Genomic DNA, 27,719 nt, shown 5'->3' with positions numbered 1-27,719 from the left:
TAAATAGAAAAATTAAATATCTTAATTGTAAATTTTATTTTAAAAATAATAGAAATATTACAAATGTTAATAAATATTATCAATGAACACAAATATTATTAATATCATTACAATATCACACTATATTCCTGCAAACATAGCAGGCAACAATTAAAATGTAATAAAAATAATCAAAGTATAACACAATTAACATATGAAATAATATATATTTTTTAAATAAATGAATACATAAAAAAAAATTATGATTACTTTAATAACGCCCCATTCCTTTACCAACTAAACAAAACACGCCTAAAATATAACTTAAAAAATATTATATGTTCACAATTAACATAATTATCAATTAAATAATCAGTAATAAAGTAATAATTATCAATAAATGATTTCTTAATTAACCCTAAAAACACAACCCGCATCTAACATTCATTATCAATTAAATGATTAATACTTTAAATTAATTATTAATTAATTATAATTAATGTACGTCCCACACTCTACCCCTACAAACCAAACAACCCACACCTGACATATAATTTAGAAATTATCTTAATTACACAATTACCTTAATAAATTATCAATCAAATAATTAATAATAATTAAATACTTAAATTACTTCCCACCTTATGCCCCTACAAACCCCACAATGCGCAACGAGAAATTAACTGAAAAGATAAATTAATTGCACTATTTACATAAATAATAATCAATTAAATAATTAATGACTGAAAATGTTATATTTATTAATTATAATTTAATAACTTACCCTACTATACCCTTCAGCACCCAGTACGACACTAAAATTACAATAAACAATTAAATTAAATAACAGCTAAACCTTTACAAACAATATTGAAAAAACATTAGCAATGATTAAACAAACAATTTGAAACACATACAAAAAAAAGATATAGTAAAATACATAAGGGGGGCGTGGCCTGGTGCATGAAGATGGCGGACGCGCTTTAGGCAGGCTCACGGCAATCCGCCCGTAATCTGCATATTATCCTGCCCACAACGCTAGATTCGGATCAAACCATGCCGCCCACGGCCTAGGTACGGAGACCAGGAGTAGCTGGTGGGGTTGGCGGCTTCGAAGAGGACTGGGGGCCATGTAGATCTGGTAGCGGTCTTGCCTGTGTGTTGTGGCCTGGCCTCACATTGCTGGGGCTGCAGGTGGTGCATGGTGGTGCTAGAGGGGAGAGCAGCCCCTGTGAGATCCAGAGTTGCGGAGCTCCCTGGACCCCGGAGAGGTGCGGGGGCCTGAGGTGAGGAGTGTCCTGTGCAGGGGCTCGCCATGAAACCACAGCCTGGGGCTGTTGTGGGGCTCACAACTGCTGGGGTCAACCCGGGACGCGGTCATGGTGATTAGGCTGGGAAGCAGGCCTCCGCTCCGTTTGGTATTGGCCTGGGTGTAGGGGCCTCACTGGCACGGTGTGAGCTGCAGGTGTGCCTCCCCTCTTCTTCTGTGTCTCGTGGCTGCCCGGGGAGGTGGCCAGCTGGGCCCTTCAGTGGACTATGTGTGCTCTGTGGCTGGGCGCCATTGCCTCCCCTTCTCCTGGAGAGTGTCGTGGAGGGCTCTGGGAGGATATCTGCTGGCGGAGTCCGGGGCCTTTGGCAGTTGGCCCCCTCCCTGCTACATCTTGCCCCTGACTGGCTTGGTGCACCGCTTGCAGTGGCTGTGGATGCCATTGGGGCCCCTACTCTTGTGAGTGCACCCTAGTCCCGGCCGTTGCATCGGCCCCTAGCAGTAGGTCAGACTGGGTAGACATCTTGCCTCTGTGCTCCGTTAGGGAGTGTGGTGTCACAGTTTGCTCCTGGTTGTGGAGGGGGCCAGGCCAGCTCCTGGTGCAGCTTATGGCCATCGCAGACTGGGCCTGAAGTGCTTGCTGCAGGGTGGTAGCTCTTGTCGCGCTTTGGGGGGCTCTGGAGTGTCTCCTGCTTATATGACCTTTACAATTTGCCTACAGTCAGCGGATTGTGCCTGACGCTGTACCAAGCGTTATTCTCCTGTGGCATAGTGCGTGAATACTTCTGCCATGTCCAAAGACAAGCCTGCGACCACACAACAGTGAACTATGGACCAATATGCCAGCGCCAGCTCTGGGGGTGCCGATCGTGCAGGAATCCCCGATAGAGTGTCCCAACAACACTGCACTGCTCATGGCCATAACTCAATTAAGAGATGTATTGGAGACTAAGATTGGAGCAGTAGGCTCTAATATCACATTGCTTTGTCAAGACCTGCGGAAAGTGGTGGATCACATAACGGAGGCAGAGACCAGGGTGTTGGATGACGAAGACTCATTGACAGCCCTGCAGAACAAGATCACTACTTTAATGGCACCAACCAAGGAACTAGTGATACGCATCAAGGATGCGGAGGGCACACTCGACGGAACAACTCACGGGTCGTGGGCTTCCCGGAGGGTTGTGAAGGTGCTTCCATGGATGCATTTCTGACACAGTGGCTCAGATCGGTGGTGCCAGTGGAGATCCTCTCGTCTTGCTTTGTGGTAAAGACAACCCACAGAGCCTTGGTAAAGAAGCCTCCATCTGGAGCCCGACCCAGACCTGTTATTGCGAGAGTTCTTAATTCTCTATATAGGGACGCTATACTCCGACACGCTTGTATCCAAAGTTAAATCATGTTTTATTCGGTCTCCATAATGATTTTTCTGCATCATACCAACATGGTCCAGCAAAAATGCCAATCCTTCCTATTGGCGAAGCAAAGACTACGGGACCTTAAGATCCCATATATGCTACTATATCCCACCTGCCTGTGAGTGGTCTACCACTCCCATACATTATTTTTGATATTCCAGAAGCAACATTCCGATGGATGGACGAATCGGTTGTGATCAAGCCTCTTACTCCACCATGTGTAGACTGATTCCTCTCAAAGTGACATACACAACCACTCCAAAAAATCCACCTCCAAATGCAGCAATAAATCGCGCTCCTCCTGGAGAAGTTCACGTAATGAAGATGTACATTGACCATTGATATATGCTCCTATCTACGTAAGGATATGTCACTTGAGACTGGTATTGTATAATGTCCATTGACTATTATTAACCACATATTAATTACAGGTCCGGGCTTTGTAGAAATTGCATGTCATCTTCTTTCCTGTAATGTGTTCCTATGCATTTTGCTATTGTGCTTTTTCTACCTACAGCTGTGGTTTTGTGCATGTGCTATAGGCGTTGATAATGTGGGTGCCAAATTATGACTGCTACTCTAGAGAGACATAGTCAAAGGTCCTTTCTAGAGACCATGTTTTATGGGTGTTGGGTATTTGGGATCAATTGGTTGTCTCCTCCACCGCACCTCCTGTTGGGGGTCGGTGGAGACACAAAGCGCAACAGATACTTTGTGGTCACTGAAGTATGGGGGTGGCGAGAGGAGGGTGGTAAACAGTTAATACAAAGTTCTTGCAGCCTATCTCTTCTTACAGTTTTGTTGCTCATGCCTCACCTGATACATATCCGCCTGCGGCTCCTATATGCCATTGACACCCATGACTGACTCTATCCCAACAGGTGCGGGAGGTCTTCTCCAAATCCTCACATGGAATGCTACAGGGGGCTAGATAAGATTAAATGCTGTGCTGTTCTCCGGCATGCAAAATGACTGGGTGTTGATATCTTACTTGTGCAGGAACCCACCTTATGGGCTCTAAGATTCTCTGCTTAGCTCGACATGGTTACACACAAGTATAGGCGATGTCTAGTGAAGTAAACTCAATGCAAATATTTTAATTGGATTAGCCAAAGTCGGGATGGGATCGCTGCCTCGTGTGGGGGCCATCAGGGCCTCCGCCCAATTATCATCGTCTAGTGTGGGTATGTCCCTCAACCATGTCTCTTGAAGGGCTGGAAGTGATGTTGCGCTATGTGTTATTAAGGATTGATAGATCTGTTTAATCTTGTGTGTGCCCAAGTCCCCTGTTAATAATTTACCTTCCAAAGAGTTAAACTCTGGTAGAGCATGGAGATCTCGGAGATAGGGATTTAGGGAGTTAGAGCATGGCGCAGCTGTAGATATTTATAAAATTGATGACAATGCAACTGAAACTCAGTCTGTAGCTCTTGAATGGACTTGAGGACTATTCCTAACATAATATCTCCCAGAGTAGAGATATCTATGGCTTCCCATTGCTAAAACATTGGCAGGGACACCACTCAGCCAATGAAATTCCTGCCCCAGAATGGTGTAATCTGAGTCAACTTTCCCCACCAACCCATCTGCTGGAGTAATCGTCTCTACAGGTAAACCACTACTTGTGTTGCATAGATAATGGGATTTACCATTTTCCTGTCATATAGAAGGTCTAAGATCGGCACTTCAACCATTGTCCAGCACTCTGTCACATATGCTGAGTCAGTCTGCGACGTATACCACCATTCATTTATGAATAATAGGTGAGACGCGGCAAAGTAGGAGTAGACATTTGGTGTGGCAATGCGCTATTATAATTAGACTGAAAACAGGTTCGGAAGACGATGAGCGCTGCTCTGGAGGAACTGGGTCAGAACAGTATTCACCTGTCTAAACCATGCCTGTGGGATTGCAAAGGGATAATTTTGTAGGTGGAGTAAAATCCGTGGCATTGAGACCATCTTAAATATCATCAAGCGGCTTAAGTAGAGATAGAGGCACCTGAGACCAGTGTTTGGCCTCCTCTCTCACATGGGGTGAGATTGGGGCTCTTTTATGAGCGCAGGATGTAGCTGGATCCGGATCAATATTGACACCCAAATATTTAAACCCGGAGATAGCCAATGTCAGCTCAGATGCCATGGTGTATCTGCAACAGTTTTGTTAATAAAAAATGCCACTGACTTGTCAGCGTTAATATGCAGCCCCAAGGTAGCACCTAATATACGAGTAATTTGCAATAGACGAGGGCCAAAAGATTCGGGGTCAGTAAGAAAAAATAACATGTCATCTGCCTATACGGTGTTTCTGTCCGACAGCTCCATGGACCATTCAAACCCTCTCACCAGTGGATCAGAGCGCACCCATACCGCTAATGGTTCTATCGCTAGGGTGAATAATAAAGGAGATAGCGGTACCACAGTCGGGTTTCCCTGCCTAAATGAAAGGGAGCAGAGGTCGGTCCAGCAACCTGAACCGAGGATGATAGATTGGTGTATAAGAGCTGGACATACTCTAAGAAGCGCAGACCAAAATTGATCCTACGAAGAAGAGCAAACAAGTATTGACAACTGACTGCATAGAAAGCTTTCCCTATGTCAGCCAGTAGCACGGTGGCGGGCCTCCCCAATTGGTCCACCATGGGCAGTGCATTGTTAACTCGCCACATGTTATGCGTTGTAGCCCTTTGAGGCATGAAGCCTGCCTGATTTGGATGGACTAGGTCCGGCATGTGCTGCATCACTCTGTTGGCCAAGGTTTTGGCAATGAGTTTTACCTTAAAATTAAGAAGAGAAATTGGCAGATAGGACGAATGGGATCTGGTAGACGTCCAGGATTAAGGAAAACAATTTTTTTTGCATATCACCAATCATGCAGGAGTACAGCATTGTATGACGCTACATGAATAACATTCGGCAAAGCACTGCCTAATTGCGGCATAAATAAATTTCAAAATTCACTGGGAAAGCCAATGGGTCCAGGAGCCTATCTGGTTTGTAGCTCGGCCAAAGCTGACGCCAGTTCCTCTATGGTGATCTTTTCCTCCAATTGGGTGCAGGCTGTGGCCGACAAGGATCATGGTGGGATACCCCTATGGAATATTTTCACTAAGTCTATGCTAATTTGGTACTTCTCGGCAAACAGCGCACTATAGTATGCTGCAAAGCTCTGTGCGACCTCCCGGGGGCCTGACTGCAGCTCTCCATTGGAACCCCACACCACTGGCACCAGCGGCACTGTATTGCTTGCTTGGCACAGTGTATGGAGCATTAGACTAGATTTATTCCCTTATTGATATATGCAACTTTGTGTAGATTGCCATGCCGTCTTTCCCTTGTTGAGAAGGTGTTTCTGGTATAGCTGTTGGGTCCGGCTTAACTGAGATCTTGCAGCCTCACCTCCTCGTCCCCACCAGTCTCCTTCCAATTTCGCTATTTGAGCTTTGAAGTCTAATCATTCTTGGGCTCTACGCCTGCATTCTCCCGCAAAAAGCTAATGTCAACTCCTCTAAGAGTCGGTTTAAGGGCCTCCCATCATATTTCTTTGGAAGGTGATGTGGCCGTATTAAGTGAGAAAAATTCTTCGATTGTGCGCTGAAGAAGATCTCTATACTTCGGGTTCTGGAGGTGCCATGATGACATACATCAGCAAAACCCACAGTGGCTCGGGCCTGCATGGAGCTCCAGCAACACGGGGGAGTGATCAGACAGCCCCGCGTGTGAATATGAGGTGTTGATACTCCATGTAGATAGGTACTGGGAATAAACAGGTAATCTAGTCTGAAAAAGGAGCCATGAACTACTAGTGAATAGTAGGTGCAGCCTTTCTCATCAGGATGATAGGATCTCCAGGCATCAGTCTGACCCAAAGTAGTTACGAGAGCGGCAAGTCTGTATTCCAGTGGTCGTTTCGCCCACCTTCAGCACACCATCTATCAAGCCCAAGTTCATAACATCATTCCAGTCCCAACCCACCAAGGAGAGACCATTAGTTAACTCACCCCTTAGTCGGATAAAACACCCAATGAAGGAGGCCCCCAATGGGGGGGCATTGACACTGCCCAGTGTGAATTGCTCCCCGTAGATCGTGCCTTGTCACCATGACATAACGGCCATAGTCATCGGTCCACGCCCCATGGGGCTGGAAGGGAACCCTACGGTGGACCAAGATGCACTCACCTCCTGAACCCCGTGTGAATTACCTCAGCAGTATGCCTTCGCTGTGGTGTGAATGAGGGCTCCATTTTTATATATATGGTGTGGGATTGCACGGCCCTAATGGGCTTTTGGTGGGAAGTGGTATCATGCCTGGAAGAGGTCTTGTCCTGGGAAGTCCTGTTCAGTACCAAGATGATACTGCTCTATAGTACAGAGGGGATAGGTGGTAACAGGTATGAAAGGCAGCTGCTATTTCTACGCCTAATGCTGGCGAAGAGAGACATTGCTAAGTTGTGGATAGATGCAATACCACCCACAGTGGGTACTCGGAAGAAAAGGATGGGTCATTTTATGGGGATAGAAGTCCCAGTATATCGGGCATGGGGGTGCCCACATAAACATTCTAAGATTTGGCAGCAGTGGGCTGATTAGAGGTGTCTGGCTTGGGCCCATGTCCTCGCTGTGGATTCCCTCCTCGATGCAGAAGTACAACAATATATTGTCACGCCATGAGGTCCTTGGGAGCTCTATCAGGGTTGTTATACACATTGTTGTCATGATTGGCATGTGAATCATGGGTGGGGTGATAGAATTGATTGATGTTTTTTTATAACGGTATCACTGAGTATGGACAATGGGTTTCTGCTGCCTTATCTGTATTGGTGGGCCATGTTGGTCCACATGTTTTGACTGAAAACTCAATAAAATGGGTTGTGAAAAAAACCCATAAAAGTAATTTAAAAAAAGGATTAGGCCTGGGCAAAGCACTATGCTACGCTCGCGTAGTTTGCGAAGTTTGCGCAACTTCGCACTACGCGAATTGCACGTAGCACAGTGCGAACACGCGTAGCGTAGTCTTGCGTAGTGCTGCGGTCATTTTTTGCTTGCTCGCGGTCCTCAACGTCAAGTTGGCGACCGCGAGCAAGCAAAATGACATCCCGGCGAGACTTTTTCCTTGTTCGCGATCAGCAACATCAAGTTGGCGATCGCGAGCATGGAAAATAAACCTCCCGGCGAGATTCCCAATGCGAGGAGGTCAGGTTTCTCATTGCGAGGGGTCGCGTATTTCTCGCGACCGCTCGCGATGAGAAACTACCAGTTCACATTGAGAAAGCTGCCGCTCGAGTAAAAATCTACTCGAGCTGCAGAAAACTACAGCTCGCACTGTGCAAGATGCCATTTTCAATGATTGCACAGTGCCGGTTGCTTGTCCGCACTGTGCAATCATTGAAAACAACATCTTGCACAGTGCGAACATGTTACTACGCAGTTTGCGAAGTGCTACGCGTAGCTCGCGTAGTGCGAACTGCACTTTGCGTAGCTTCGCGAAGTGCTACTTCGCGAACTACGCCCACCCTTAAAAAGGATATTATTAACACCAATATTATTGTAAACGATATTAACAACATACAGCCTCATGCATCAACCCAAAATCCAGTCGGTAAAATACCGATTCGGTAATAGCTCCCGGTATTAAGTAAAAAATACCCAATCCCAATGCATCAACCCAAAAGCAGAAATCGCTATTTAAGGAATCCTTAAATAGCGATTCCTTAAATAGGGATTCCTTAAATACCGATTCCTTAAATAGCGATTGCATTTAAGGAATCCCAAAGTGAGATTCCTTAAATGCAATGCATCAAAGTTAAAAAATTAGAGATTTCGCTAATAGGGGGAGCAAATTACCATGAAGATGAACTGCATGGTAATTTGCAAAAACTTTGAAAAATGCACTTTTGTGCATTTTTCAAAGTTTCATGTTGCGCACACACATGCCCTTAGAGCATGTGTGTGTGCAACATATGTGCACATATCATTTTCAGGGGTGCAACAGGGTGTCCTTTTGACACCCTGGCACCCTTGAAAGTGCTCCCGCTATTAGCGATTCGGTAATACCGAATCGCTAATACAGACTGGCTTTACATTCATTCCTATGGGCCTCCAAGCCCATAGGAATGAATGGGTAGGTATTCCTTATTACCGATTCGGTATTACCGATTCGGTAATAAGGAATATTAAGGAATCGCTATTTGAATAGCAATTCCTACATGCATAGCCTTTTGCTATTCCTTATTAGCGATTCCTTATTTTTCGCTAATAAGGAATCGCAAATGGCATTGTTGATGCATAGGCCCCATAGATATTTAAAACATTGATATTAACAACATAGATATTTTTGTAAATTATATCAACAACATAGATATTTTTGTAAACGATATCAATAACATAGATATTTTTAACATCAATATTACTTACCTTTTTTGTTGAAAAAAATAAATATGGCCCTCCCAAGGCCTTAATCAGCCCCGGGGACCCCAACCCCCAGGACATGGCCTTTTTTTTTTTTTAATTCTTTAGGAGGGGGGCTGCGTTGCCCCCCTCCTCAGGCCACTTATGGTCCCGGGGACCCCATCCCCCGGGGCCGGCCTTTGTTTTTATTATTTAAAAAAAATATATATTTATAGAAACACCTAGGACATGCTGGACAAACCGTATGTATGTATCACCATGACGATTTGCGTGATATTCATTAAAAGGCGACTATGCATACAATGAATCCACGTGGAATGTATTTACACCACTAGTGAAGCTCTGACGTGTCTGACGCCCTACCGTGCCTACTCTCCAAGTAGACACCCTTGTCGTTTATTTATACAAACATGGGTAGCTATTGACGGGCACATTTAATACACACGCACACCAAGCCATTCAAAGGGGATTCAAAGGGGATTCGACAAAAATTCGACCAAACTATGCAAGAAACCCCCCGGATGTGTAATACTTTTTATTTTACTCTCTGGAAAGGAGACAAACCTCACTTGAGAGTCACAGCGTGCTCCTGGCTGAGCCCAATGCCGTGTTACACCCACCAGTGCCCGCCGAGTGCCACACACCTCTGTGTTGTATTCCACCAGCTAGTGCGTATGCTATGACACTCTCTAACCCATGTGCACTGTAACACTACCCCGTGAATATGTCATGCCACACTTGCCTTCGCACGGGTTATATTGCCCCATCTAACGTGCCTTTCTCGATGCCTATGTTATAACGCACAGCGCTCTGCCATACATATTACAATCTGGGATCCATATCTTTGTCACAGTGCATATGCAACGTTACACTCCCCTATTATTATTAAAAACTTGATATGTTTGCATCTCAATATTTGTATTTAGATATTTTGTCTGAACACCATGGTGATGACATTGGGAGATTTCTATTATATATGTCCTAAAGCTATGGAATGTTGCAAACCAACTTATGGTGTGGGGTGTAGAATGTTGGACACTCTGACTGGAATGTTGGTGATCTTACTACGTTGTTCAGTCGCTGTCTTGTGGGCTCATAATACTGTAAAATAAATTCAAATTGACTTAATCCATTGTGTATCCTGACCATTACTACAACAATACAATTTTGGTAAAGAGCTGAGGAAGACAGACCACACTGTATACCCACCTAGATTTAGCGCGGCCTACTGGAGGTAGAATTTTAGGCCAAAACAGGGGAAATCGCCATCTACCCGGAATAGAGAAGAAAACCAAATCAGAGCCATCCACTAATGAGACAGTAACTAATGAAGTTAGTTACAATATGCCATGTGCTTACATCAAAAGAGTCCTGCTATGACATCAGCTTCTAAACACAAAAGCAACATTTAAGAAAAAAAAAACACCGGCCCTGATGGGCACTACCTTGTGCGCTGATCATATCATCTCCTCCATAAAGTCATAAACTGTAGAAATATACTATATATTATGAGCAGTGGTATTTGGCATGACAATAGATTTTAATACGTCATAAGAGAAAAGAGGTCTAGGCTGGCCCAGACATCAGTTGTACAGGCACATTTTGCCTAGTATGATGTACCATGGTTGATGGACTGTGTAGTGTGTTTCAAAATTCTCCAGCAATTCATTAGGTTATGATAAATTTGGTTAGGTGTGGGTCACCCAGAGAACTCAAAGTAGCAGAGCTTTGGTGAGGGTTTACTATGTGTGCACTAGTGAAGAAGTATAACCTGGCTGTTTGGAAAGCTTTCCTTGTACAAAGAAGACAGATGATATGTGTCAAGTATAAAATAAGATTAATTTCCCATTGCAATTTAATAGCTGCAGTAAAACTGAATAGATGGAGGAGAGGAATAGAGCTTAACTTTGCTGATTGCAACTTGTCTTGAGAGTGGAGGGGAAATGAACAATTGTAGAGAATGAGGAGAAAATAGCAGTCCAATGAATTGATTCAGTCGTCATATTATGCTTTAGCGTTTGGTTTTAGACATACGTTTATTGCAAAGTTTAATATGTGAACAGCAGTAACTTAATGACTAACTGTTGCGTTTGTTGCTTTTTCCAAAGGCAGGAATTTACTGGGTTAATCTGACTGACACTTTCACTGGCGGATGGGGACTGCTGATCGCGGGAGTATTGGAGCTGATGGGAGTCTGCTGGATCTATGGTAAGTGCAGCTATTCATTTGGGGCAGCTAGTTTCCATGCAACAGTTTGTTGGGGAGAACAGGGGCTACACTCAATGAAAACCTAAGATTACAGAGGAACCAAACTGAACAAAGAGCCAGATAGGAAATGTATCAAATATATTTAAACATTATGTACCTTTTAAAAAAACCTTTTCAGCAAAATATCCTACTTTGGCCATCCATTTCCTGTCACATATAATTAGCAATCATGCAGTCCATCATTTAATTTAGGATTGGGTGACCTGACTTGGTGATCTAGTGGGACCAGCAAAGCTCTGAGGAAGATTTGTGCTGAGTCACCAATATTTACAAACAATCTGACAAGTTGCTGGCAGATTCCGGTACAATTGCAACACTATGCAAACCTTCCAAATTGCTGACTCTTAGTTACAGATTTGATTTGATTCAAGTAGGTTACCTATGAAATGACGTGTATCGAATCCACCGTGAAAATTCCTCAATATCTGTATTCAAAGAGGAGCGAAGAATGTGCTTAAATACACAGCACTATGATTTCCTCCTTCCGTAAATAGCACTGTGATTTCCTACTTCATTCGTACCTTGGATCAAGATGCAAGAACATGAAGGAGAAAGAAACAGCATAAAAGTATAAGCAAAGATGGCTCTTTTTACTGACAGTATATTCGAATTGTTGGGTTGGTAATAAATGGTCCATGCTTCCTTAAACTTAAATTGGTAATACTTGACTTTCAATTTTAGATTTCAGCTTAGAGCTTCATTTATAAAGAGAAGGTGTTCAGAAAGATCTCTTCTTTCAGGGGGTGATTAAGATGGCAGCTGATAACAACCCATCATGAGCAAAGGAAGCAGGAAGTGCTGATAAGTGTGAAAGATACACACAGGAGTAACGTTTCAGCAAGACCATGGAGCAGCTTTCTGTTTCCAGCATGGGTGAATGTGTAGGTGTGGGAACATTTTGAATTGACTCAGTGAGTATGGGATTTCTTGTGTGGTTTACAGCTTTGAGCTTCTACGCATCTTAGACTGGGTGCTTCCACTTCCATGACACAGTTATATTGTATGTAGTCAACTTAAGGCCTTCATGTAGAATTTGAAATGCACACATGCAGTGGAGGCTGGCATAGGGTGTGCTGAGGGGCGGTGGGGCAGGGGAGGAGCAGGGTGGGGGGTAGTAAACTCGGACATACGAACGAATGGAGGAAAGTAATTATTACTTTCCTCCGATCCGTTGTATGTCCGAGTTTACTACCCCACCACCCTGCCCCTCCCCCGCCCCACCGCCCCGCAGCATGCCCTATGCGAGCTGCCACTGCATACATGGGAATTGGAGAGTCTAGTGCTTATCAGGTGGTGGCAAGCAACCAAACCTCCAAACAACCTGGGTGACACTCTTGACCTCATCATCACTTTCATGACCATTACTATTCTATTCTATGAAGCACTTATAGAGCACCTAGCTACCTGTAGGCATCCCATCACTAATAGTGCAGCACAGGAGCATCAAGAGAATTGAACTATACACAATTAAGAGGAGATGTTCTGGAATAGCCATGTTTTAGGCGTTTTCTGGAAGGGGAGAAGCTGCTTTTCTTAACAAAGATAGAGAGGGATGGAGTTTCATAGCCTCGCCACATTGTGTGAAAAGGAACACCCTCTAAATCGTTCCCTTCTAAGGGCCGGATTCCGATGCGGTTTGGAAATCTTCCTGAACGAATCGGTTTGGGAATGGTTTCCGACCAACTCGGATCGGGAGAGTCCGACCCGCCAAGTACGATGCATCCGGATGCTTCCTGATGGTTAAACTCCCATTGACTTCAATGGGAGCCTATGTTCCGACTGAATGCATAGGCTCCCATTGAAGAAAGGGGTGGCTGGGGAAAATGAGGCACCCTGTGGCGTGCACCTCCTGGTGCCTGCCACACTGTGCATGCGTGGTAAGGGGGAACCCATGGGTACCGCCACAGGCCGGATTGGGAAGGCTCCAAGTGGAGGGGGGCCCACTACGGGCCCCCAAAGTCTGTTTCCGACCGCCGATTCGAGTCAGACATCACGTTTCGGAAAAGCTGTCCGAATCCAGCATCATAATCGGTCATTCGTAAACGCAGCCCAGACAGACGTACGATTCTGCTCCGTACGGCTCACTCATTCCGAGTGCTGTCAGGTTCGGATATTCCTAACGCCTAACTCGCATCGTACTCAGTAGGTCAGAAACCTTGCCGATTCGGTCGAAAAGACACGTTCCCGATCCGATAGGGACGGAGGAAATACCATTAAGAGGTCTTCCAGACCGCATCGGAATCGGCCCCTATGTTGGGGGACTTTGGCCAAATAGGCATTAGAGGGACACAAGGTTATTAGGGTGTGGTAAGAGGAGAGTAAAGGATGGGAGATCAGAGGGCACGTGTCAGAGAACGTTCTGTGGACGATACACAGAGATTTAATGTTGATCCTCTCAGCCATTGCAATCCAGTGAAAAGAATTTAATGCTGATCGAACAGATTGGTGCCTAGGTACATTGAACAACAACCGTGCAGCACAATTCTGTACCACCTGCAGTTTCCTTGTGGTGGTCTTTAGGGCTCCCAAATAAAGGGAGTTACCATAGTCCAGGCGAGAAAAAATAAGGGCCTGGCCTATCATTCTCTTTATAGTAAAAAGGAGAAGAGGGGGACATTACCACATTACATAACATGTTTTTCTGTAAAGCCCATGTTTGCTCATAGCTATCTTGGCATTACAAGATATGTCTATTTTAACCCACCTTAATTATATTAATTTTCACAATTTCAGGAAGAGAAAAGGCTAAGTGCACCCATACAAATACACTGTTTGCTCTCTTGTAGACCGATTACATTTTGACAGCAAATGTTCCACCCTCCAACAAGAAGAGGAAAATGGTTCAAATCTTGGTCCCAGAATGATCTTATTTATTATTTATTTATGTGGTATCAAAGAAAACTTCAGTACTCTCAATCAGTTCATCAATCAGGATTTCTAGAGCTGCTTTTCTCATGAGGGTCTCGAGGCGCTCTTGGATAATTCTTCTTTTTCTCCTGTTGGTTGAACATCCATGTCTTGAAGTCCTTCCTGAATTGCTGGAGCGATGGAGAAAGCATCTTGGTTTACCGACGAACTTAAGAGCTCCAAGAAGAACTGCCGGGCCCTCGAGAAAGCCTGGCGCAGAGACCCAACTACAGACAACATGACCACCCTCAAGCTCGCCACTCGAAGACATCACCAGCTGATCCACGCCACCAAGAAATCCGCATTCAAGGAACGACTGGACAACAACGCCCGCAACAGCAAGGAACTCTTCAACATCGTCAAAGAGCTCTCGAACCCCAGCGCCGGAAACAACAACATCACGCCCTCGCAAGACCTCTGCAACTCGCTCGCCTCGTTCTTCCACAGCAAGATCGCAGACATACACAACAGTTTCAGCACACAGCCAACGCACCCTACGACCTGAACAACGCCCCCCACCACCACCCTCCGCGCCTGGACCCCAGTCAACACCGAAGACACCATCCGCACGATGAACTCCATCCACTCAGGATCTCCAACCGACCCCTGCCCTCACCACGTCTACAACAAGGCCGACTCCGTCATCGCACCCCACCTGCGGGACATCATCAACGCCTCCTTCGACACCGCCACCTTCCCAGAGAGCTGGAAGCACGCCGAACTCAGCGCCCTACTGAAGAAACCATCAGCGGACCCCACCGACCTCAAAAACTACCGCCCCATCTCGCTCCTTGCTTTTCCGGCCAAAGTCATCGAGAAAAACGTCAACAGACAACTGGCCGCCTTCCTCAAGACGAACGGATCCCTCGACCACTCGCAGTCCGGCTTCCGGGCCAACCACAGCACCGAGACCGCCCTCATCGCAGCCACCGACGACATCCGAGCTTTGCTCCACAACGGGGAAACAACGGCCCTCATCCTCCTGGACCTCTCCGCGGCATTCGACACAGTCTGCCACCGCACCCTAGTGCAGCGCCTCAACAACATCGGTATCCAGGAGAAGGCACTGGAATGGATCATCTCCTTCCTCGAAGGAAGAACACAGAGAGTCCGCCTACCCCCCGTTCAGATCCGAGGCCACCGAAGTCATCTGCGGCGTACCACAAGGATCATCACTCAGCCCCACCCTCTTCAGCGTCTACATGAGCCCCCTCGCAGCCATCGCACGCCAACACAACCTCAACATCATCTCCTATGCCGACGACACCCAGCTGATCCTCTCCCTCACCAACGACCCCGCCACCGCCAGAACCAACCTACACGAAGGGATGAAAGACGTAGCCGAGTGGATGACGAACAGCCGCCTGAAACTGAACTCAGATAAGACGGAAGTCCTCATCCTGGGATCATCACTCTCCGCCTGGGACGACTCCTGGTGGCCCCCTGCCCTTGGCAGCGCACCCAAACCAACAGACCACGCACGCAACCTGGGCTTCGTCCTGGACTCCTCCCTCTCCATGACCAGACAAGTCAACGCCGTCTCCGCATCATGCTTCAACATCCTACGCATGCTACGTAAGATCTTCCGGTGGATCCCCACCGAAACCAGGAAGACAGTCACCCAGGCCCTCGTCACCAGCCGACTGGACTACGGCAACTCCCTCTACGCCGGAACCACAGCCAAACTCCAGAAACGACTCCAGTGCATCCAGAACGCCTCAGCACGCCTCATCCTGGACATTCCCCGACACAGCCACATCTCCGTACACCTGAGAAACCTGCATTGGCTCCCTGTCAGCAAGAGAATCACGTTCCGACTCCTCACCCACGCACACAAAGCTCTCCACAACCAAGGTCCAAGATACCTCAACGACCGCTTGACCTTCTACACTCCCACCCGCCAGCTTCGATCAACCAGCCACGCCCTCGCCACCGTCCCCCGCATCCGAAGAGCCACAAAAGGAGGAAGATCCTTCTCCTACCTGGCTGCCAAGACGTGGAACTCCCTCCCCATCCACCTCCGCCTGACCCAAGACCACCTCTCCTTCAAGAAGCAACTCAAGACCTGGCTGTTCGAGCAGTAGCGGACCCCCCTCCCCCAAGCGCCTTGAGACCCTCCGGGTGAGTAGCGCTATACAAATGCTTGATTGATTGATTGATTGGAGAGGTTCTGAGGTGTAGGGGGAGGTCATTCCAGGTCTTGGCCACAAGATGGGAGAATGAGCAGTCTCCGCTGTTTGTTCAGCGGATGCGACGGGCGGCAGCTAGGGCGAGGGATCCAGATCTGACTTTCCTGATGGGCTGGTGATAGGTCACTCGTTGATTGAAGTACGCAGGTCCTTCACAGTGTAATGCCTTGTATGCATGGGCGAGTAGCTTGTCCTGGCATCCCTTCATGACTGGTAGCCAGTGAAGTTTCCTGCGGTGAGGGGTTATGTGCATCTGTCTGGGGAGGTTGAGGATGAGCCTGACTGCTGTTTTCTGGATTTTCTGGAGCTTCTTCATGAGTTGGAATGTTATTCCTATGTAGAGAGAGTTTCCATAGTCAAATCCGCTGGTAACGAGAGCGTGTGTGACTGTTCACCTGGTGTTGGTCGGGAGCCATCTGAAAACCTTCCTGAGCATATGGAGTGTGAGGAAGCAGGTTGTGGGATGGCGCTGACTTGCTTCTTCATGGATAGCTGGCTGTCGAGGATAATGCCGAGGTTGCGGGCGTGTCTGGTGGGTATAGGGGTTGGGCCCAGCTCTGGGGTCCACCATTTGTTGTTCCAGTGTGTGTCCTTGCCTTTCCCAAAGATGAGTACTTCTGTCTTGTTGGTGTTGAGTTCGAGACAGTTGTTGTTCATCCAGTCGGCAGCATCCTTCAAGTGTTTGGAATGAGTTTGTAAAATGAAGACCCGTGCCCCCCTTATTCTTTTTTCCAATCGCACAGCAATGAACCCATCATTTAATCATCTTTTAAACCTTTTAAACTTGTCCATTCAGATTTCTGCAGTCCTCAGCTGCTGGAAACAGGCCAAATTAATTCCCCTCTTTAAAAAGCTGACAAATCTAACCTTTCCAATTTCAGACTAATCTCCTTGTTGCCGGCCTTTGCCAATATTTTAGAAAAGCTTATTAACCTCCAACTTTCTGGTTTTCTAGAGCAGAATAAGCTATTCCACCGTTCCCAGTTGTGCTTTCACTCCGGCTTCAGCATGGAAACCACTTTGTTGGAGGTTGCAGACACCATTAAGCTAGCGGTGGATATGGGAAAGCATGTGGCCCTTGTTCTCCTCGATCTAGCTGCAGCTTTTGAACCTATCTCCCACCCCGAACTGCTACAACATCTTGGTGACATCGGTATCTGTGGCCCTCCATTAGCCTGCTTCCATTCGTTTTTGATAGGCACAAATCAATGTGTAGGGATGGCTCCATACATCTCAGAATCTAAATCTTTTAATGTCTATGTGACCCGACTGATGACCCATGATAAATATTACAGTGTACAAAAAGTTTTGTATGCCGATGACACGCAAATGCCCTTCACCCTAGATTAAAATGCCCCTAACACCTTGAGCAATTTTAAGTCATGCATTTAGGCTATATTTCAAGTGGATGCCCTCTAGCAACCTACAATGCAAAGCCAGTAAATCTGAAATTCTGCTCACTGGATTACCATCTCCCAGCTGGCCAAATGATGATCCAACAGCCCCTGCCATGGTGGCTCGCAATCAGGTGGTGAAATTTGAAAACTCTGCCACCGTCTCCCTCCAGGTGGCCAGTGCAGCAGTGTCCTGTTTTAGACTCCAAAAAATTGTAAAAAAGTTCCACTGCCTTCTCACTTTACCTCAGCAGAAAACATTGATTCAAGCCCTGATTACCTCAATGCTAGACTATGCCAATTCCCCTCTATTGGGGTCTCCTTGCTTATCTTCTGACTACAGCTGGTTCAGAATGCTGCAGCACGGCTGCCGTTGAAACTCTCTAGGAGAGTCAACATCCAACCATACCAGAAAGAACTGCACTGGCTTCCTATCAAAGAACAAGTTTGATTTAAAGGACTAGTGCTGACAAATAGAGCTTTCTATCACTTGGGTCCACAGTACCGGTCTAATAGAATTACCCCTATTTGACCATACCAGAACACTCAGTTCCTCCAGTTCCTTGTTGGTGGTGATCCCACAATTCAGATGGAAGAAGTGGGGTGGAAGCTCCTACTCCTACCTGGGTTCCAGGGATTGGAACACTCCCCTGCTGCATCTCGGCACCACAGAGAATATCCTGGTTTTCAAGCTTCTCCTTAAAACGTGGCTCTTCAGGCTCGCTTTCTAATCACAAGTTAATAAGTGGATCAGTTGTTTCCCCAGCGCTGGGAAACTCAATGAGTAGCTGTTGCGCACTAGAGATACCTCAGCTAGATCGAAAATGTATTTATTAAAAACTGTGATCACAGAAAAATCGAGCATAGATTTTCCCAACAGATGCCTTGGAGACGAGCTGCCCAGGCAAATAAGAATCTACTTGTGTAGAAGCCTCAGAAACTTGTAAAATAGGGCCATATCGCCAAATGTTTCCAATATCTGTGAAGCATGCCATAATGAGATCATGAGCAAGTATCAATTGTACCTACACTTGTGACCCGGCTCCTCAAGCTGCTCACATAGCAATTTTGAAACATTCACATCTCATGTGTCAATTGCAAGCGTCCAGTGAGTACATTTAGTGAAGACTAATAAAACCCACTACATGTTACGGAGTTGGGCTTATCATGTTGTTTTATTTCAGTAGCACAACAAGATTTTGATTAGACATGTTTTAAATAATAATGATGGGACACAGATTGATGAGAGTGGGGCACTAAAGAGTTTTGAGACATGAGGAAAAGATTTGCAAAGACAAACAGAGGTGCATGACAATCTATTTCTGTATCTTAAAGAAAATACACTGCATGGAAATACACGTATTTATAACGTACTGGGGAACCGTTCACTCATTTTTAGGTCTCGGCTCGAAGGCTGCGCTTGCGCAGTCTCGCTCCGAGATTTAATGTTAGGAGTGGGGCTTTAACCCGCCCCTTTTTTTTACCTCTTATCCATTGGCTGGCCTCTGAAATACTGGTCAGCCATTGGAGAAGAGCATTGTCTCTCCAAACAAGCCCTGTCATTTTCGGATTCGGGGGCGTGTTTTTTCGATTCTTTCTCTCCTCTGGAATGTAACCATTCCAGCCAATGGCAAGAGGAGAGATAGAAAAACACGCCCCCGAATCCGAAAATGCCGCTCCGTTTCTCTGAGGCATTTCTGCTTCACCTCGGAGAAACATGGTTACAAAGTCGGCGGGGTTCCTGGGGTCGGTGTCAGCCATGCCATCCTGACACTCTTACGAAAGCTGAAAAGTGAATGTACTTAAAGAAGCATAGAACGCCTGTATCTGTTCCAGTGATACAATATTGTTTTTGTTGAATTAAAGTCGATCGCGTTATCAAAGATCCTCCATTTCTTAGCCTGACGATATTTATCCATCGAAAAAAAATTCTCGATTGCCTTCCGATTTTGGGTTGTCTTTAAGCGCATATCACAGTTGCGGCGTGTACAACACAATGTATGTATATAGCATGGCGAATTTTAAGTGTAAAATCTGATAAAATGTGTTGTTTATAGTGTACTCCCTAAGGTCAGGCGTCACAGAAACTACATTTCCCAGAATACATGTGTCCGAGAACACTCGTATGTTGGTGTTACTCTTAAAGACCCGGTGTTCTTAAAATGTATGGCGGCGAGACAAATGTTAGTCTTTGAGATACTTCCATCAGTTCACGTCGAACTCCTATAAACTGTACCCCCATCTAAAACATTCGCTTGCCTCTATGTTTTAAAAATAATTCTGCTCCACTTAAAGAGTGGTCAAACTTGAGTGGCGCCACATAAATTCGTATGACAATTACGCAAAATACAGATGGGCAATTAATCTCGCTTACAAAATCTCTAATACATACTTCACAGTTCCAAATTACTTCAACAATAAACCTCGTTCTCTCTAAACTACTTCTAGAAAACACCAGTACCCCCGTGTTTCCAACAGAGCTGCCTGATTAGGCGGGACCCGGTGCTTTCCACTGCAGCCTCTTTTCCGCTGCCGGAAGTGCCGGTTGAGGATAGTGGCCATTTTGTTTATCACTCCTTTCAAGGGTACTATAGTGGGAAGTGCATCCGGTGTCCCTGCTCTCTGTGCAGTCATGTTTCCTCTGGCTAGAAGTGCTCTCTCGCTGTCTGGTAAGGACGGGTGACATTGCATGGACGCGTTCGCTGTGGTGCTTGAAGTCCAGACGGCCGCTGTTGTTTTTATCTCTTCCGACACGAGTGATATGCTTTCGGGGTTTCGCTTCTGTCAGTGCAACCTCACTCTCCGTGCTCTCAGTAGCCGAGTATACTTTATGCAAACACTTTAATGGGAGAGGAGGACATTTGCATAACTGCAGTTTTTAAATGCTGGATAACAAGTATTGTTTTATTCGCGTAGTAAAGATATAGTCCAAAGGCTATCCTGCTTCCTGTATAGAGCTGGTTTTTGTCCGACCACTAGACAGAACTACAATCCCTTGCTGCACCAGCCGCTTATAAAACTCTTGACATTTCTGACCTGCCTTTGTTCCGAAAAGATTAATTCTACGTTATTGTGATACTGAAAGGGCCTTGTATCCTGCATCTGTTAAAACCGGTAATGTCCTTTGCATGTCAGAGGTAAGTCGTGCCCTTGAGCATGAAGTTCACCTTACTAATGAAAAATGCAGGGTTTGTTAACTAGCACTCCAGGTCCTTAAGGGCACCCGGGCAGGCTCCTGATTTCTATATTCAGACATTTGACAACATGTTGTTACTAATTTGGCTAGTTCTGATGTGGCCACCGCGGAGATGTAACAATGACTGACATTTTTAATATAGCGATTTATAATACACTGCTGCCATGTGTAATCACTCCTTATCTCTGTTGCGTCCACTATTTAATTGTAGTCTTTGTAGCGACACCTGAAGGATGGTATTCTGAGTCAAGTGTTTATCTCGCTTCACAATACCTATGGCTGAAGGAACAATGCCATTGCAACCCCTCATTTTAGATTCTGCAACTATAGAAGCTAATCCATCTTGCACCTACTTTGCCGTTGCCTAGAATTCATGTTGGCACGCAAACTATCCCTTAAACCAATGTTTCTAAAAAAATAAAAATGGGATATTTCTCAGAGGGTTTAAAACCCGTATTCCATCTGAGATATCCCGGTTTGTCAAATTTATGAGCATCATATTTAATAGATTTAAATCTTTTAATAAAAATGTATTTAGCTAAGCATCAACATATTTATCCATCTGAAGCAGAAGCCAGAAGAGGAAGTGCACTTTCATAGACACTGTTAACATTTATATGAATATATCATGAATATCAGTTCCTGAATATTCAATGGCAAACATGTTTGTGAATTGAGGAATTTGACCCTAAAACACAGTGACCTCAAACAAGACCTTAGTTTAACAGACCGTGGTTTAAGTTGTATTTTAATGAACTATAACTTTTCTTAACCTCTATTTTTTAGTCTTATGGGATTCTTTGCTCTCTCTTTATTTTAGCATCCATATTTTACTAATTGTAATATTTTAAGCAACTTGAAACAATAATTAAATTAGGGATTCAGAATTATTTGCGAACTGCATCAAAGCATATTGCCAAAATAGTCACTTTAAAAGCGGGCATGAAGAGAATTCTGTTTAAAAAAGATAATTGTATTCACTTGCACCCCATAATGTTTTCTGGAAGCAGTTTCCTGATGCAATTCTCACACCTGACAAAGAGAAATACCGGTTAACGAGATGGACCGAAAGAATAGAATGATTTCATAAGAAAGCGTGGTGTTTGTTAGTCTAGAGTCTGAACGAGAAACATAATGGTTTTTAGACTGTTTACAGGAGCACTGATATCTAGACCATGTGCTCTGACCTAAAACATGTTGAAATTGGTTATAATTCAAAAATATTGGTATGTTTATTTTACCAAATTCCCTAATATATGGTACAAAGTGTACGCAGGATCTGTAAGTTAGATTCCACTAGTGGAGTGCTGCATCTATTGTGCCGGCCACTATACTAACAGTGTAAACATGCTTCATGTCTTCCATTGTAGCCTAACTGGATGTGTAAAAACTGCAATTCACCATGCCAAAATAATCCCTTTCAAGAGGTCTAAACCTTACGCTTAACTAACAATGTCACCTCTAAGTAGTCCTTATAGCCCCTCAGGCAGGGTGCATGGCATTAAAAAGTAGGACATGTAGCCTCGAATCCTGTCCCTCTTTAAACATTTAGGTTTTGATTGCCAAGTTGTGCATTGCAACTGTAGCTTTATGGCTTTCGTTTTAACTTTTTACATGCATCTATCTGTCAGGTCTGACGTGAGTGGGTGGCTCTGTGTGTGGGTGGGTGGCTCTGTGTGTGTGTGGGTGGCTCTTTTTGTAGGTGGCTCTAAGCGTGGTGGCTCTGTCTGAGTGTGGGTAACTGTGTGTGGGCAGGTGGCTCTGTGGGTGGCTCTATTTGTGTGTGGGTTGCTCTATGTGAGTGGCTCTGTGTGGGTGGCTCTGTGTGTGTGGGTGGCTTTGTGTGTGTGGCTCTGTGTGTGCGTGCAAATGCAATAGGTCTCGCATTTGAGAGTGATTAAGCTATTGACATTGTAAATAACAATGCCGTTTCTTTAAATGTTTTAAAAACAGAAACATAAACAAAAATAATGTCATGAGCAATGCCAATAGCTCTAACTTTAACAATGCAGAGACCATTGCATTGTAAATGCTTGTTCAAGTTTCAATAGGTGTTCTTGCAGTAAAGAGAAGAGGCTACACTGATGTCTGCTTATGGGGGGACTTGGGTGCAGCTAGAAAATTGGGGAGGATGGATCTTAGGCTGCAACTGGTCTTTATTTGGATAAAATGTCAGAGAGGTACTAAGAGGCTAGACATTTAATGTATTTCTTACTAAGTATCAATAACTTGTTAAAGACCCTGGGCCAAATGTACAACTCTTTTTTGAGGCCGTAAAAAAGAGCAATAGCATGTACAAATGCTATTTTGCGAGTCACTGACTCGCAAAATAGCATTTGCCACTCTCGCTATTAGGAAGGGGCGTCCCGTCCTAAGAGCGAGTCAACATGCTATGTACTAGTGTTTTGCGACTGCATTTTCGGCCGCAAAAGACTCACATTTTACCACCTACTTCAAATAGGTGGTAAACCACTTGAAAAGGGGAAGGCGTCCCCTTTGTGAGTATGTTGGAAAATACTGCCCTTAAAAAAATTAAACTGAAAAGTTTCATTTTTCTTTTTTAAATGCATCCCGTTTTCCTTTAAGGGCCTGTCATTCCCAATGGGCTCGCAAATTGCGAGAGGTTCATTAATATTCACGAGCCTCGCAATTTGCGACCCCATTGGAAAACGCAAACAATGTAAAACACACTGTTGTGCATGCAAAATAGCGCATCGCAAATTGCGAGTCTCAAATGACTCGCAATTTGAGATGCGCTATTTTGCAAGTCGTACATCTGGCCCCCTGTTATTGGCAGTCAGCCACCCAAGGTGGTGAAGCTGATGCAGGGCATGTCTTGGAAGTATTCAGGTTAAGGGTTGTGCCTAATAGGACAAAGGTGTAGTTTGGGAGCCCAACTAGAAGATTATACAGTCTAAATATGGAGTGAAATGTGTTTCAACGTTGTTAAATAGTATATGTGAAAGCATTCCATTTATATTGAGTAACTGGAAGCGGTCAGTGGTAGCATGCATCCCTGATAGATATGAAAGCTTCCTAGATTTCTGTCAGAAGAAGCAAGTTTCAGAGAGTCTTGCAAAATTGGATTCACTAATTGAGAAATGTGGGTGATGAGGGTTTCAGTGCATGAGTGCAGTACATTATGCAGCGCAGAATGGGACGTTTTCAATAGCTATGTTATCCTATGGGTTTATGTGTAGTAGTAGAAGGTAGAGACCTCAAAGATACAATTTAAACAGTGATGTCGGTAAGGTCAGCAGCATAAAATGTCATATCAACAAGGGGTAGCAAACAGAGAGCTTGGGAGGAGATGAGAAAATGTGAGATATATAGAGTTACAGGAAGACAACAGGATTGCAGTAGTTAACCCCTTCGCTGCGGCGCGAATTCCGCCGCAGCGCTGGGGGGGTTTGGGGGGTTTGCGGCGCCGCCATGCTCATGACGGAACCACGCCGTCATGAGTCACGGGTGAGCTGTGCTCATGACGGCGTGGTTCCGTCATGACTCCACCCACTTGCGCTGATCGCCCTCACAGGCGGGGAAACAGCGCCGCGTGGGCGGAGCGGCCGTCAACGGCCGCAGCATGACGGAACCACTCCGTCATGAGCACACGGCGCCCGTGGCTCATGACGGAGTAGTTCCGTCAGAAGCATGCAAGGGGTTAAATAAATGTTGTGGATACGTCTGCCACCCGTAAGGTCAAATACAAGGAAAGACATCTTCTTTGGAGAAAAGATTAAAATGTAGGCAATGCCTCAACAGCACTGATCAAACCACTACTTGGTGCAACATATTCAACTTGTCTAAACTTAAGATGCTCTCAAATAAAGACATCACAGCCACCCTCATCACACTCAAGCCACTCATCTATAAAGGCAACACAGCCATCTTGACTATTCTGGAATCAAATATCATCAAGTATTCTCATCACTTTTAATCAGTGCACAACACACTAAGTACCTCTGTCCTAAAAGGCACATTTCCAGAGACAGTACAATGAATTCCCATCATACTGAACTATCCTAAACCTCATTGATCTGGCAAATATTTAACAAATAAGCCAACAATCAAGCTTAGCAGGGAAATATCAAATGAGCTCTAAGAGTAAATGTTGTATATTAGGACTTCTTCCATGTGAATTTGGAAATGAAAGTTAGGGAGGTTGGAGTCTGGAGCACAGAGAGACCACACTCATGGTGGTTGTACAATTCAGTACAATAAAGACGTATTTTAAAGTTCTGGTGTCTTTGAGGCAGAAACGTCCCCTACATTGCCGTGCAGAGCATGCATCCCTGCCCTATGCTGATCTCCTGACAAGTCACTGTGCTGTCCCTGTTCTATTTGGAACAAAAATGTCTCCTACATGGCTGTTTATGCAGAGTGTGCATCCCTGCTCTGTGCTGATCTCCTAATAAGTCACCGTACTGCCCCCTTACGATTTTGATGTTTCCATCATTGAGCATGAATCATGCAGGCTCACCAAGGAGTCTTCCAGTTAAGTTGATTGAGAATCTAGAGGAGGCACGCCAATTAGTTACTGCTGTCTCTACCTGGGCTTTATGTTAACAAACATATTGAGAACACAGATTATAGTGAAAGGACAACCATTTCGACCAGTCTGCTGCAGGCCTCCTCTATTTAGAAGGTCATGACAGTCTTTTATAACTGGCGACTTTCAGTTCGAGCTGCGAGAAACGTATATGCACACTCTTGGTGCAAGATGAGTCTGGAGCTTGTTTGTATGTTTGACTTGATGCAGGAGGGATTCCTGCATGCATATGGCAGAATAAGACAGTTGGGAGCATGTTAGGAGACGTTTAATTCCTTCCCCAGTGTTTTCCCGTAGAAAGTTACAGTGGCGTGGTGTGGGGTGGGTCTGATCCCTCCACTTCTGTTTGCCTCCTGTTCTCTTGCGAGAGTGCTCCTAGTTCACATGGAGGGTGGGTTTAATATGCATCTGTACTAGTGCTAGTTGAACCAGTTCAGGAAGAAGCTCCTGTGCCATTTGATAGGAGGAGACCGCCCACATTTGAACAGCGCACAGGAGCTGATTGACCAGACCAGTGTTTATAACTGAAAGATGAGGAACTGAGCACTACTGTAGTTGACAAGATCATGTGTTCCAAGATCATGACCTTCTAATTGTGGGTTCCTACAAGGATGTGTGCCTGGAAATGAGTCCCTGCTAGATGTGCTGCTGGAATGCCTTGACTGAAGGAAAGCAAACAATCATACATAAAAGAACAATGATACGGAGGAATTGATATGTTACTTTTATTAAAGTGTAGGGAACAATCACTTACCCTCACTTTAGTCCTTCAATCCTATAGACATGTATTACCTAAATTGATACAGGGCACACATACATGATGGGACCGATCTTCAAATAGAGATAACATTGAATTATATAAAGACATACAAATGTACATGGAACAAAATATATACACAACATAGACAGTAATATAAACAACGTAATGTTACCAAAACCCTAAAGTATATTTCTAACGTTAGTGTCTGCCCATTTATTTAAGGCAGTCCATTTGGAGGTAGCCAAATGGTGTGTGCACAGAGGCAAAACAACCCTTTTCCTATAGCTCTCTTGTGTCACAGAACGTATTTTATAGAATACTCATTTAGGATTCAATAAGGACTCCTCCACAGTAGTATCGTCGACGCAGACGCGTTTCAGCCTCTGAAATCTTATCGGCCTCCTCATGACGAGGGCAAAGGACCAATACTAAATCAAACGATACAAATATATATATATTAATATTTCCATTCATATACATATCTTGTCTCTTATTTGTACAGAGCATGCATGTGAGACACCCAGTGTCCAGAACCCTAGTGCAACCAGATGCCAACATGTGAGGGCGTGACAGGGCAAAGACACTGATCCACAACTTACTGGCTTTTCAAGAGTGTAATCCGTCGTGTTGAACACCAGGACCAGCCACCAACTACAATATGTCAATCATGCAAGTGCAGCATTATAATTATAGTGCAAAGATAACCTAACTCCAAGCAATCCAAAGCAAAAAGTTCAAAACATTCCTTAAAACTCACATCACCAGGTTCTTTTAGAGGTCATATACATAAAACCCTCGAGCTGCGCCTCGATGGCCCCTGATGGGCGCTAAAATTCGAAATAAAGTCCCCTACAATGATAAGACACGTCAATTATTTACCAAGCTCCATTAATGTGATCTCTCTATTTCAAAAAGTCAACCTGCCCTGCACATAAAGTTTGTATAGTACTTACTTATCACACTCGTAGTGGTCAGTCTCTCATGGCTGAACTAATCATCCGATATAACAATCGCCTCCCTATGAAAAAAACGACACTTGCTTAAACTCCAGTCTGACCCAAATGACGACCCACAAGAGAAATCCTCATGTTAATACTACGGGTATCGAAATATATGCTCACCGGTCAGCTGTAAAGATTCGAGCCAGTCAGTATTTACGGTCGTTTTTCCACGACTCCGCGTGTGCCAGACTTGCACAATCTGGTCCTCACGTCTAAATAACAAAGCAGCTCGTAGCGTGAGCCTGCACGCAACGTCCCGGAAATTAATATTGAGGACGGACTCTATAGTGTGCAGGCTAAAAAGGGACTCTGAGTAGTTTATATGTCATTATCTGCATTAAAGAAGAACTCCACTACTTCTGTGGGGAAATGGGGCACAGACGC

At 44.9% G+C, this 27,719-nt stretch overlaps 1 protein-coding gene across 1 annotated transcript in view; it reads left to right on the top strand.

Annotated features, from left to right (window-relative positions):
* Positions 1-27,719, top strand: part of LOC146829236 (sodium- and chloride-dependent neutral and basic amino acid transporter B(0+)-like) — a 393,036-nt gene that overhangs the window by 310,373 nt on the left and 54,944 nt on the right. The window contains exon 11 of the mRNA XM_085607866.1: positions 11,180-11,279. Coding sequence (XP_085463992.1) covers positions 11,180-11,279 — 100 coding nt within the window. The remainder of the gene's footprint in view (positions 1-11,179; positions 11,280-27,719) is intronic.

The sequence above is a fragment of the Triturus cristatus genome, chromosome 5_2 (genome assembly GCF_964204655.1).
Source record: "Triturus cristatus chromosome 5_2, aTriCri1.1, whole genome shotgun sequence".
Taxonomy (NCBI): Eukaryota; Metazoa; Chordata; class Amphibia; order Caudata; family Salamandridae; genus Triturus; species Triturus cristatus.
Note: the sequence above shows the minus strand (reverse complement) of the source record. Positions and strands in the feature narration are given on the sequence as shown.